The 14687-nt window shown below is 28.0% G+C and overlaps 1 protein-coding gene across 1 annotated transcript; it reads left to right on the top strand.

The window, feature by feature from the left end:
* The first annotated feature begins 437 nt into the window (after positions 1–437).
* On the top strand, positions 438–2115 carry LOC115708842 (uncharacterized). Its single transcript, XM_030636861.2, has 2 exons — positions 438–541; positions 1491–2115. Exon 2 carries the CDS (start codon positions 1502–1504, stop codon positions 1814–1816), a length of 315 nt encoding a protein of 104 aa, XP_030492721.1. The 5' UTR covers positions 438–541; positions 1491–1501; the 3' UTR covers positions 1817–2115.
* The last annotated feature ends 12572 nt before the right edge of the window (positions 2116–14687 follow it).

The raw sequence follows: 14687 nt of genomic DNA, 5'->3' as shown, positions 1-14687 counted from the left end.
TGGACCCTGTATTTTCTAAAATAATACAAATAGGACCCTGAATTAATTTTTTGTCAAAATAAAGTTTAATAATAATCTGATCTAAAAGTGCTATAACAAAACTGTTTACATTTTTTGTATCTGTTCGTATTAAGCATTGTCTTCAAGTTAGTTGTATTAAAAAAAAAATTGTCAAAAATTCAGCTCAGGGTCCTATTTTTACTATTTTAGAAAATACAAGGTCCATTTTGTCATTTAACAAAACACAGGGTCCAATCTGTAACTTTTGCAAAACACAGGGTCCAAAATGGTATTTACTCTTATAAAAAAGACTATATAGTATAAAATCCGAACAAGAAAAATTGCCCAGTTTAGAAGCTCAGCCCAATTAAACATCTGTTTAGACCCCGGCCCAAATGAAGAAAAGCCCAGCCCAAACATGAAAGCCCATAAACAATAGGCTGGCTGCTTCCTTTCTTTGTTGTCATTCTGTACTATACTTCCATAGTTCCATCACAGCCTCAACAACCTCTCTCTCTCTCTTTCTGGTACACTGACTGAGGTGAGGTTCTTACTTTCTTCATTCCATTTATTTTCTCGATTTACTAATTGTATTCTTCGATCTGGGTTTGTTTATATACTGTTCAATTTTGATCCATTCCCATTTGAGTTCTTTGTGTTTGATTCAAATTAGGATATATTCTTTCTGTTGTTTCGTTGCTGAGAAATATGTTTGAAATGAAATTATACATATTTTATGGTGAATATTGATGTATTATAGTTTGGTAACTGATTATTTGAAGTGATAATTCATTTTGGGGATTTGGGTTGGGCATTTTTTCTGATAGTAAATGCTGAATTTGATTACTTAGATTGTTGATATTGGAATCATATAGCATGTTTATGACACTGTATATTGATTTATTACAACACATGTATTTTAATTACCAGAATTATCTTTTGTTTAAGCTGAAACATAGGTTATGTCAAAAGTCTTGCTTAGTAAATGATTAGGGCTTTCAAGTAGTTAATAGACCATATGTTCTTACAGTCACAAACAGTAATTTAAAATTTCAGGCAATGGGTTTCAAGTAGTTCATAGAACAATTGTTTACATACTCTATATATACACTGTTTATATATACTGTGTATCTCTACTAAAGCCACTAAGGCTAGGTTAGTGGTGAGAGAGGGATGAGAGAATGGGAGAGAGCATAGGTTTGAACTCAAGATGCCTGAGTTATTAGTTGATTGTAATACTATTACGCTACACTCAAAAAATATATCTCTACTGTATATCATTTTTATCATCTATATATATACACACAATTATATTTACATACAGTTTTGAGTTGTAATTCTTTTCATTTATTTATATTTTGTACTTTGGGATTGTAATTCTATATTTAATCTATTGTGTTTGTAATATTTTGCTTAGAGTTGTAATTTTCTGTCTTTTATTCATCTTATTTTATTCTTCCATTAATCTCTCGTATATTTCTAACACTCAGACCCATCAGTCATGGCGTCTTCATCTTCCTCAGCTTCACCCCTCCAAAACCCTAAAAAACTAGGGCTTGTGGCAAATGCATTGAAGCGCAAAGACAAATTCATTCAGTTCTTCGCCATGACTGGAATTTTACTCTTGAGTGTTAGATCTCTCGGCCAAAAGTATCGGATGCATGATCTTCTCGAAGACACTTCAGCTCTCAAACAAGAAGAAGAAACCCTAACTAATCGCATCAACAACATTAAGCAAGCCCTTCTCCATGAAGCCTCCCTCGAACCCACTGGTATTTTCGCTTCAAGACTCCGCCTTTTATTTGGTGAAGACTAATTTATTTTCTTCACTTTCGTTTTCAATTCGAATAATTTTGTCTGAATTTTGTAAACAAAATAGTTGCAGAGAACATAAATTTATCTTCTTGGTTTATGAATTTGATTAATTGCCATGTTGAAGATTATTAGGGCCTATTGATTTTTAGGTATTTGTTTCTGTTTTTGGGGTAATTCTTTAGTTGGGTATGTGAAATATAAGTATCACTCATACTTAGATATATTTTAATTTTCCACTTGTGTAGACTATAAAGAGTTCATTTTGATTTTTGATGAAGTGAAATTTAGCTCACTCACTCATTTGAATACATACTTTATTTTTCTACTTGTGTAAGATTGTAAAGATTAGATTTTGATTTCTGCCATATCAAATAACTGAGAACAACAAGAACAGTAGAGTAGAACTAGGAAAATAGAGAAATTATACTCTAGAGTTTGAGAGCCACTGAGCCAGGTTCTCTCCCCACTTGGGTTACAACTCTTACCAATTTCTTCACACCCCACAAATGAACTCTACCCTACCAAATGCCTATAAAAGCTAAACTCAAGACTCAGATTTTAGCCTGAGAATCATTCTGCATTAGTTGGAAAGAGAAAGGGGAGAGAGAAGGCTTTCGTGCCAAGTGTGTTCATGGAAAAGAAAGAAAAGGAGAGTTAGTGAGAGAGTGAGCCATTGTGTAAAAGAAAAGGAAGAAATCCTGGGAAATTAAGCTCTTCTCAGAGGATAGCTTAACGGAGACGTAGTCTTTGATTGGGGTGAACTCTGAGATCAATCTCTTGTGCCTTCTTACTCTCTGTTTGCATCTCTAACCTATTTTTTTTAATCTCTCATTTTTGGTAATTGATTCGTGTTGTGTGTTCTTAGATCTAGGCTAAATCAGAGATGTTCGAAGCTTTTGTGTGTGATTGGTGAGATTTTGTGTTTCCTGTTTTGTTTTTTGATTATTATCAAAATGCAGTGTAGTTTACTAGTTTTGTGTGCATGTAGCGTTTTTTCTCTTTTTCGATATGCTTTTTTTGAGTTATTGGTGTAGATAGATAAATATTTAAATGTAAAACGAAATTTCTTAAAATATCCCACATAGGAACACAACTCAAGAACTGAAGAAATGTTTGATTTATGTAGTTAAAATAACATGTAAATAAACAATTATAATACATATGTTTAGTGACTATTTTTCACAAAGAGCATCTCCAATGTAGGTGATATAAAATTTGTGTCAAATTTAGACACAAAAAATAGCATGGTCTAAATTTTAGCTCACAGTAAATAATTAAATATTACCTTTTTTAATTATTTATTTACTACTTATGTAAATAAAATTAATTATTTTGTATATTTTGAGTGAACATTAATATTAATATTGACTTTTATAGTTAATTTGCAAAGAATAGGCTAAATATAGCTTGATGATATATTTTGGGCTAAATTTAACTTAAAATATACACCATCCAGGTCTAATGACTTAGATTAGATGTAAAATGAAATTTCTTAAAATATCAACAAAGACTCGATAGTCAACAGTGAATGTATTACTTAAAGCAATAGAATTTGCCAATTACATACTGTTATACTTAAAATTTGGTTGTACTTCAAAAAGTGGCACGTGTCAATCTCGTGGAATATGAACCAACAGATATAATGATAATTATATCATTAAATGTGAATGGAATAACTCATTAAATATAGAATTAATATGGTATATTCATAACTCGTTGACTGTATGGTCTAGGCGAGACAAGGATACACAAACTATCAATTCATGTATTGACGAGAAATTATCTCGTCTCTGAAGGCATAATCCCGAGGGAGCTACGGACAATGCATAGCAAGACATCTATCTTGCTACCTGTAAGGAAGTATTGACGAGGCAAATCAGCTGTTGAAAAACTTAGCGTATAATTCACGTTATAATAACTAAGTGTAACTACTTGGGACAATGCAGGAGATGATTATCTAGTCTGCGAGGCCTTATGGTCAAAGAGCAGCTCTTAAGTTTGCTCAGTACACTGGTACTCATGCCATTGCTGGAAGGCATATGAATAAACCAAGTCATTCATCTATGTACAAAGCGAGATGCCTCTAGCGAGATGCTCCTATCCCACGTCCATATCCACTACTTCAGAGATAAGAATAACAAACGGTTATGCAAATTTTTAGCTATACACGTGTTAAGATTGGACGTGGTCAAAGCCCACCTTTCGTGAAAACAGTTATGTATTTCAAATTCAAATGTAAATATTTGTCAGCCTATATTCCTATAAATACAGGCAGATTATACAGAAAAAGAGAGAAAAAATCTTTGAGAGAAAAGAGATCACGGATTGTAAAACTCTTAATTCTGTATCCAGAAATATCTTAATAAGATAGACTCGTAAATTATGCAGAGTTAACTGCAAAACCACGTAAAAAAAATATGGTGTCATTATTGCTACTATTCTTCTTCTCAAATTTCTTATAGTTTTTATGTTTAATTTATTATAATAAAGACTTATTAATTAGTTAACAAAAATCTGCGTTAACACATAAATCTGCGTTAACACATACGATACATAATTTTCCAAAATTGATATTTTTCTAAAAAGATTTGAAGTCTAAATGTACTAAAATCCAATAAAGAAGAAAAAGGATAATTTGCTAAAAAGATTTGAAGCCCAAATGCCCTAAAACCCAATAAAAAAAAAAAGGAAAATGATAATTCGGAATATTCTTTTTACTCTAAATTATTTATCCTTTTTGTCTATGTCTAACAAATTATTTGGAATCTTTTACCAAAAAAAAAAATTAATAGGAAAATTATGATATGGGGACATAATTTAGGAGAAATTATAATTTTTATATATATAAGAGAAGAACATCACTTTTATCTTTATTAATAGGGATATTTATATTTTTGGCATTTTAATAAATTATAATTTTTTATGTATAACAATTTATATTGTAGTTATATGGGTATTTTATCTTTTTTTGATGTCAAAAAAAATTCAAATTTTATTTTACGCAAATTTTATTATTGATACTATAAATTATTCTTATTTGTTTAAAAACATACGAAATATTTATTATTACAATGTACATAGTTATGTAAAAAAATCTTGCTAAAAATAAAGATGTCCTTATCGGAAAGGACAAAAAGATATTCTTATGATATATTTTTTCTATATATATAAAACATAAATTGCACTTATATATAGTAGGTTTTCATTTTGAAATTTTTTGTGTATTTACTATGTTAGAAGATAAAATTTCAATAATTAATTGTACTTACATACTTATATACTTTTCCTAAAAACTAATGGATGATTTTTAAAAATATATTGTATATCATTATGAATAAATACATATATAAAATTATAATTTTTCTTGATACCAAAAACAAAAATGTTCCTATTGAGTGGAAAAGTGATAATCTTAATAAAGAAACTCCCTAAATTGTTATACTTTAAATTATATTTTTATTTCACTTTACAAAAAATATAGTTTATAATTTCTCAAGATAAGAAAAATATTGTTTTGTCACTATTCATATATAGATGTTATCATTTTTAGATGAATAATTAGTATTTTTACCCTTTAAATTTTCGACATTACCTGATCATATCCTTTAAAATATATGGCTTGTTATAAATTTTCTCTAAAATATAACAATTACATAATTATACTCATTTTGTTAAATTCTATTTCTTCTACCGTTAAAAATTAGTATTTTTACTCCCTCAACTTTGATCAAAATAAAATTTTAACCAATTTTATCAAAAAAATAATTTTAAAAATTATAATATTTTATTAATTCTGAAAAAATTAATAAAAATTATCTAAAACCTGATAAAAATATTAACTTTCCTTAAAAAAAAAAGATAAAAATAATTAATTAAAAAATACTAAGTTTACTTAAAAAACTTAAATTGTTCTTAAAAAAATATTTTCAAATTTTATTTTATTTATAAACATGTATCTAATTGGATTTTTCAATAAAAAATAAAATAATTTTTTAAATCGCTCGATTAGTTTTAATTTTTTTTTTTTAATTTTCTCAATCATTTAAAATAATTTTTTTAATGATCTAAATTATTTATTTTAAGATTTACTAAAAAGAATGTTGAATCTTTTTTGGGTGTATGATTTAATAGTTGTCAAAGTTTAGGGGGAAAAGTTACTAATTTACAAAGACACGACAATATTTAAACGTAATAATGAGACAAGATCTAAACAAAAAGACTAAATTTCTGTAAAGGCTAATTAGGATTTTTGCCCCCCGAACTTTGACATGTACCATATCATGTCTCCTGAACTTTTCTGGTCATTAAAAATCCCCCCTGAACTATTGAGATTGTTGGATTTAAGGATTTTTGTCCAATTTTAGTAAGAAAAGTATAACATGGATGAAGTTCGGGGGGTATGATTTGGCACACATCAAAGTTCGAGAGGCGTCATTTTGTAGATATTAAAGTCTGAGGAGCATGATTTAGTACATAAACAATCACTAAATTAGTACAATTGAATGAAATTGGACAAAAGTCCTTAAATTCGATAATCTCAATAGTTCAGGGGGAATTTTTAATAGTCAGAAAAATTTAAGGGACATGATTTGGTACATGTCAAAGTTTAGGGGGCACAAATCCTAATTAGCCTTTTGTAAATGTAAAGTTTAGGAGAGATTTTTAACAAATTATATATTTTAGGGGAAAGAATCAGCATTGTTGAAAGTTCAGGGGACAAGGTTTCTAATTTACAAAGACACATTAGCATTTAAATGAAATAATGGGACATAACCTAACAAAAAGATTAAATTTTTGTAAATGTAAAAGTTCAAGAGAAATTTTTAATAAGCTGTATATATTAAGGGCCAAAATCAGTATTGTCAAAAATTCAGGAGAAAAAATTCCTAATTATTCTTCTTAGATTATTATGTTATTACTTAAGACTAATGAATATTCATATCCATTAAAATGAAAATAAAAACAATTCTAATTAAGATTCCAAACAAACACTCCCAATTAATATATGATAAGTAGTTATGCAACAACAAATGTATTATTTATTTTTTAATTCAACATTTATTTTTTATTTGTTTGGTTTTTTTTTAATGGTGATTCTAGAACTTTTCAAAATAAATAAATAAATGTTTCTAATTTCTCAATAGGGGACATTTATGTGACCTGACCTGCAGTGCACTCCAAGGCATCTCTACAATCAAATAAACTTGTTCAAAGTTGACTATTTGCTGTCCACAAACACAAAAGTCAAATTTAATAAAACAAACAACAATATTTTTTATAATGGGCAAATGGAATTTGGAATACACAAAAGGCTGTTTGACATTTTTTATTTCTTTTAAAAAAATGTGAAATAGTTTTTGTTGTTCTTTTATTAAAAAAAATAATAATAAGACTCAAGTACACAACAAAAGACTTACATTTTCAATAACTTTCTTAATTACCTTTCCTTCATATTACAAAGCATGAACAACATGTGGGTCTAATATGGTTCTTGGATGGTGGGATATATATCTAGAACTCTTTGAATACTCCCATAAATATATGTGGGTCCTTAAATAAGTATTATTATAAATGGCCACTTTCTTTCTATAGCATATACACTTAAGTTTTCTACAAGGAAATATTAACCTTGAAGTTCAAAAATATTGAGAGACACAACTTGCTTTATTATTAAAAGAGAAAAAAAAAGCTACTAAATTCCACTAAACCAAGTTTCAAGTAATAGCCTTCAATATATTACTATAATATAATTGATATTGATTCAACTTGATATATATAATGACATGAATATTCATGAATGTGCATATATATATGGGTGAAAGGGCATTGGACTCTTTTCAATGTAATAAAGTTTGATTCACTATATGAGGTTGATGTGAACTTCTTTATCCTAATAATAATTATATACATCTTTCTTCATATAATCAATCAATTAGTTTTTCTTTTTTTTTTGAAATTTAGTTTACTGTATAAATACTTAAATTAAAGTTTTATTTATAGATAAATATTTAAGTTTAATTTTTAATAATAATATTACTAAAGTTATAATTTTGTGGAACGTACCTGACCTATAAGTGTCAAGTAAATTACTACGTTGTAGTTCTTAGATAGTCCAAATTATTAAATTTTTATTTTTATTTAAAATTAATCTAAATATAAAATAAAAAATATACATAAACAACGGTTAAATACCTACAAAAATTCTACAAATATAACTTTAGTTTTATTAACATTAATAATTAAATTTAATTTTTTACGTGTAAATTATTTTTTTTTTTAAATAATATTTTGGTACACTTCAAGTGGACTTTATAAGAGATATTAACTCCATGTGTAGTTGCAAAATAATATTATTTAGTAGGTTATTTTATATTTATAGATGAGATGATCGATATTATTTTGTTAGGTATACACGTGGCAGCATATTGTCCACAAATATTATATATAAGCATGCTTAAGAGCATTGTTATAAGATAACATTAGTGTCTAGCACCTTCTCAACATGTCACGTTGCGATTGGCTAGCGATACTCCTTAAAAACTATTATATTAAATTATATGGGACCCGATACTTAGTTGAATCAATAGCGATACTGACACATAGGAAGGTGCTAGACACCAGTGGTACCCTATAGCATTTCTCGCATGCTTAATTATATAATCTCTCTCTTAATTAAACACCATTAATCACGCTTCAAACACATGCAGCTCATGAATTAATGCATGACAACATTAACAGGCTTCATTAAAAAATATAATAAGCTTTGGAATGATATATAAGACAATCAAGTTTCCAACTAATTAAATAAACTATAATTAATATAAAAAAAAAAAAAAAACATGACCCATTACTCAATATATTTTTGTTATTATAATTACAAATTATTTAGATAATAAATACATATGTTTAGAAAAAAAAAACGTTTATAAAATGAATTAATTATTGGAATTTATACTGTATTGTATACGTACCTATTACTTTTCAAAAGATCCACCGCACATACGATTATTTAATGAGTTTTTTTATATTTTTATTTTTGTTTTATATCATGCTAATAAGAATTTTTGCCCCCTAAACTTTGAGATATACTAAATTATGCTCCCTAAACTTTTAAGGTCGTTAAAAATACCCCATGAATGGGCAAGCTCATTCAAGACAATGCAATAATTGGTTTCGAAAGCCTTCATTGTATGAAGACAAAAAGGTTTGGAAATGGAAAGAAAATGACTTTGAAATTGGATATGTCAAAGACTTATGATAGAGTGGAATGGAACTTCTTGAGAACAATGATGAGGGGTCTGGGGTATGAGGAACAGTGGATTGGAAAAATCATGAGCTGCGTGGAAAGTGTATCATTCTCGGTCCTTATTAATGGTGAGAAACTTGGGAATTTTCAACCTACCCGGGGTCTTCGCCAAGGTGATTCGCTATCCCCATATCTTTTTTTACTTTGTTCGGAAGGCCTTTCTTGCCTTATCCATGAAGCCGAGAGGGTTGGAAGTATTAATGGGGTGCAATTTGAGAGTGATAGGGTCAAAGTATCTCATTTATTCTTTGCAGATGACAACTTCGTATTCCTTGATGCGAAGGAGAATGAATGTGACACCATGAAGCTCATTTTGCAAAAACACTCAAGGCTTTCGGGTCAACAAATCAATCTTGATAAATCCGAGGTGAGCATGGGTAAGAGAATTTCTTCCATTCAGAGTCAGGAGTTAGCAAATAGATTGGGGGTTTGCCTTGTTTCTCATCATGCTAAGTATTTGGGGCTTCCGAGCTTTGTGGGGCGAAGGAAAAAAGAGGTCTTTAAAGTAATTAAGGATAAAGTTTGGAGTAAACTTAAAGGGTGGAAGACTTCGATGTTCTCTCAAGCCGGTCGGGAAATTTTAACAAAGCAGTTGTGCAAGCTATTTCGAGCTATGCCATGAGTTGTTTCCGTCTTCCCAAGAAGCTCATCAAAAAATTTCATTCCTTGGCAGCTAATTTCTGGTGGGGGGATACAAAAGAAAATAAGAAACTCCATTGGAGTACGTGGGATAAGTTATGTAAGCCTAAGGAGGAGGGAGGCCTTGGATTCCGGAGCCTCACTGAATTCAACCATTGGAGAGTACTTCCATCCTATGACTACCATTGGAGACTACCATTACAGTGTTTCTCCATCTTTGCATCTCCATATAAACTCATATTGCAACTCTAACTGAAACTCAAATCGCAACCCACTGTCTTGTTCTGTCTTTCTCTTCACCTGTGAGTTTTTCTCTTTCCTTTACTTTGGTGAGATTATATTCTTTGAGAGCACAAACCTAAATTGTAACTTAGATCGCAACCCTATCATCCCAACCCTAACTTACCATCGAACTATTCGTCATTGCTACAATATGTCCACGGCGTTCCAGTCCACTCCCCTTGGTTTCGCTGACAATGATTTCCCAAATCAAAATTCAAGTCGCAACTCAAATTGCAACTCAAATCACAATCCAAATCGCAATCCTAAATTACTATAAACCATTTGATGTGCTAGTCACCGTTTACGGCGTTCAAGACCACTAGGCATCGCAAGATATATGATGTCATTTGCTTAAGTTATTCTCTAAAATCAAAACCCAAATCCCAATACAAACCACAACCATCTAGACTCTAATCACAACATTTAATTTTTATGGTTTGCAACTCAATTCGCAACCTAAATTGCAACTATCTAATTTTATTTTTACTGCGTGAAATCCTAATTGTGAACCCCTTTCTTTATTAATACCATAATTTTGTAAAAAGTAAATTTGAACTGTATTTTTGCACAAATAATGCACTATAACTTTATATATAAGAAAAAGTTCTAATTTTTATATGTTGTTAGAATTTATGTTATCATAAATTTTTTTGTTTGATGTAATATAACTTTTATGTCACACACAACATAAAAAAGAATATCTAATTTTGATCGAGAATGCTAAAAGATAGTATTGGTGCCTAACATCTTCTTCAGTACGTATTATATTGTTAGTTATGCAATTAAGTATCATATCTCATATAACTTAACACAATAGCTTTTAGAAAATATCATTAACTAATCGTAAGACGTCACTTATAAAAGATGTTGAACACCACATGTGCAGAATAATGATACTCTTAAAAAATTATCAACTAATCAATGTAAGGTTCCAAATCAAAAGATATTATTAATTTTAGTTCAAAACAAAATAATTGAGTGCAGTTCATGAAATTCCTAAAAAAAAAATTATTAGCACATTTGATGCTCAATCAAGACAATCTCATTTATTATGTAATTAATAAAATTTTAAAAAAAATACTAACATTTAAAATACTTATTTTTGGCTAAAACTCTAGCAATTGAAGATTAATCCAAAAGTTAAAAACTTGTTGTAACGTGTTGTCTCTAATTGCTTACCAACTTGTTGTAAGTTAGTCACAAAACACATACCAATCTCAACAATGTGTCGAATGTGTAAAACTCATGCCGAGACCACCACTCATGTCTTGCTCACATGCAATTTGCTAAAGTTTGTTGGTACTCTTTCAGTACTTCCTTTAACATCATCATCTTCTTCACTATGATATGTCGTGCTACTATGATATGTTGGGCAATTTGGAAGGCCCGTAACGATTTTGTTTGGAAGAAAAAAACTTCCTCTATTGAAGAGATTATAGAACTGTTACACTTGATTATTGGCGAAAGGCTCAGGATAAATTAAACCTTATTATCACTGTCTTTAGAAAGCAATGGTGATGGGTCTGAGTTTTAGATTAAATTAGTAATAAATCAAATTAAGATCAATGTTGATGCAACTCTATTTCAACGGAAAAGTTCGTATGGCTTTGGGTGTTGTGGCAAAAGATAGTTCGGGTAGGCTTATAGAGGCTAAGACATGCTATCAAGGAGGTGTTTTTCCAGCTGAGATTGTTGAAGCCATGAGAATAAAAAGAAGCCCTTAGTTGGATTAAAAGTAAGAATTGGTAGAATGTGGAGATTGAGACAGATAGTATACTTTGTGTTCAAGTCATTCGCAGTAATAAAACTATGGCCTCTATCTTTGGTACTATTCAAGACTGTCAAACTTTGTTATTCTCTCTGCTCAATGTGAATTTACATTTTATTAGGCGATCAGCAAATCGTGTACCACATATTGTTGCTAGATACTCTCGATTTCTTTTTAGTTATAGAATTTTTGAATATAATATTTGGGCTGATTTACAAGTTTGTTTGTATTAATTATTTTAATAAAATTGTTATTTTAATAAAAAAAAAACTAATTTCAGAATCTTAGACACATAACTTGCAAAAAAATAACTAATAAGGACTCCATATATATATAATATAAGAATTATATACAACAAATATCTATGATCACCTAAATAGTACTATTAATTAATATTATTTTTTTTTTTTTTTTTTTGAAAAAACTATTAATTAATATTATAAGTTATAACACATAATATATAGAATCATGATACAATTCGTCATGATATAGTTTTTTATTTTTGAAAGGTATACATAATAAGTAGTTTGGCTTATACAATACTTAATTTGATTAATTATGGGGTCAAGGCTAGGGCATCATCGTATCACATGCAATGCAACTATAAATAATATTATTTTATTACAATTTGTTTATAATTAATTATTTATTTGTTTGTATTATTCTTGGTTGGTATATAATATAGACAAAATTTAGGGATAATTTTTACATTTTAGATTCAAATATTTTTTTATATATATTTTTACAGTATTTTATAAAAAAGATACAAAACATACAAAAAAATTACATAAAAAATAACATACAAATTAATAAGAGTACAATATAAAAATATTGTATTTTCTGTAAATAAAATCGTAAAAATAAATTTAAAATTCCATACAACCGTATTTTTATAATTTTTTTTGTTATTTTTATATATTTATGAAATGATCTCAAAAATTATAGTACATTTTTATATTTTATAAAAGGTGTTTGAGTAGACCCATTAATCTATTTCAACATTCAAAAAAAAAAAAATAATCTAATTTTTTATCATTATATATGTGTTGTACTTATTTAAAATTACTGTAAATTTTAAAAAAAATCTATATAAAAATATAACATTAAAAATAAAATTTAACCAATTATTTATCATAAAAATAAAAATAAAATAACTAATATTTGTGCAATAAAATAATATATGAACTTTATTTTAATAAAATTTTCTCATATATGCCAAAAAAGCATATTCGAACAAATTTTTTGTGCAGTGTTTCAATGACGTGCACCAAAAGGCTTTCTACAATATAATGATCATTAGAATATTCTTTTTGGAAAAAAATTATTCTCATTCATTATTGTCTCATTGTTGACTCTTTATTAATTTCCACAAATTAATAAATTGTTATGAAAAGTCAAAATCACATCAAAATTAAATAAATAAAAATTAAAATTTGGGAATCAACACAACTAATTATACTCTGAATTAATATAGACTCTTTTCCTAAAAAAAAAAAAATATATATATATATATAGACTCTTGCATCATTTAGTCAAGCTATTTAAAATTTTTATCCCCGAACTATGATATATATTGTTGTATCCTATGAATTTTTTAGCTAGTTACAAATATATAGTCTTTAAATTATTCAGAGTATTATAAATTAATCATTTTGTCAATTTTTGTAATACGTCACAAATAAAATAATAATATAATTACTTAGCTCATTGCCACATCAGCTTTGTATACAATTTAACATTTAAAAAATAAAAATTATGTATTTTTAAAAAATTATTAAACTAAAAATCAATTAATGATTAAGAAAATTACCTACGTAAACCTAAATTAAAAAAAATAATAATTACACATGTGACGATAACATAATACTGACATAGCAACTGGCTAAGCAATCATGTCATTATTTTATTTGTTACGTGTGACAAAACTTAACAAAATGACTAATTTATAACATTGTGAATAGTTCAGAGATCATTTTTAACAGTCTGAAAAGTTCAAGGGTACAATAATACATAAATCATAATTCGGGGAGTAAAAATCTTAAATAGTCATTTTTTTAATAGTGACACTTAGGTGGCGTTTGGTTGGAGGTAATGGAATGGAATGGAATGAAAAGAAAACAATTTTCATTATATTCCTTTATTTGGTTGCATTTTAAAGTATCAGAATGCTCTTTCTACTATTTTGGTGGAATGACTATTCTATTTTAAAAAGAAATGAAAGATCATTATATTATAATGTAACAAGAGAAAAAATTTAATAATTTTTTTATTAATTTTTTTTATGCATTTTAAATTTTATTCCATTCCTATTCTTATTCTCATTCTCATTCTCATTCTCATTCTTATTCTTATATTTTTATTCCTCCCAACTAAATACCACCTAAACTCATAAATAATTAATAAATGGATCACACATGTAAATAAGTTGTTAATTAAGGTGGCGTTTGGTAACACTTTTTTAATCAGTTTTCTGTTTTTAAAAGTAGAAAAGTGAAAATATTTTTCAAAAACATGTTCTATAAAACTGTTTTTACTTTTCAATTTTATAATTAGAAATCAAAATTTTAAAAACAACAAAAATCACTTTCAATATTTTTTTAAACAGTTTTTTTTTCTTAATCAATCTTTTGGATTACGACCAGACCCGGACCCAAATCCCCTCCCCACGGCCCTGGCGCTAAACCCGGCTTTTGACTTGAACCCGAATCCGACCCCGGACCTAGACCCGACTTTAATAAAATCAAAAAATAAAAATAAAAATTAACTTTACAGAACACACTTTTGTTTTCTGTTTTTAAAATTGAAAAACAAAAGTAGTTACAGAACGCATTTTTGTTTTTCAAAAATAATTTTTTTAAAACAAAAATTTTACTTTCA

This window comes from Cannabis sativa, chromosome 3, assembly GCF_029168945.1.
Source record: "Cannabis sativa cultivar Pink pepper isolate KNU-18-1 chromosome 3, ASM2916894v1, whole genome shotgun sequence".
Classification (NCBI taxonomy): domain Eukaryota; kingdom Viridiplantae; phylum Streptophyta; class Magnoliopsida; order Rosales; family Cannabaceae; genus Cannabis; species Cannabis sativa.
Note: the sequence above shows the minus strand (reverse complement) of the source record. Positions and strands in the feature narration are given on the sequence as shown.

Coding starts and splice junctions, on each gene's coding strand:
- LOC115708842 (XM_030636861.2), top strand. CDS start 1,502: ATGGCGTCTTCATCTTCCTCAGCTTCACCCCTCCAAAACCCTAAAAAA.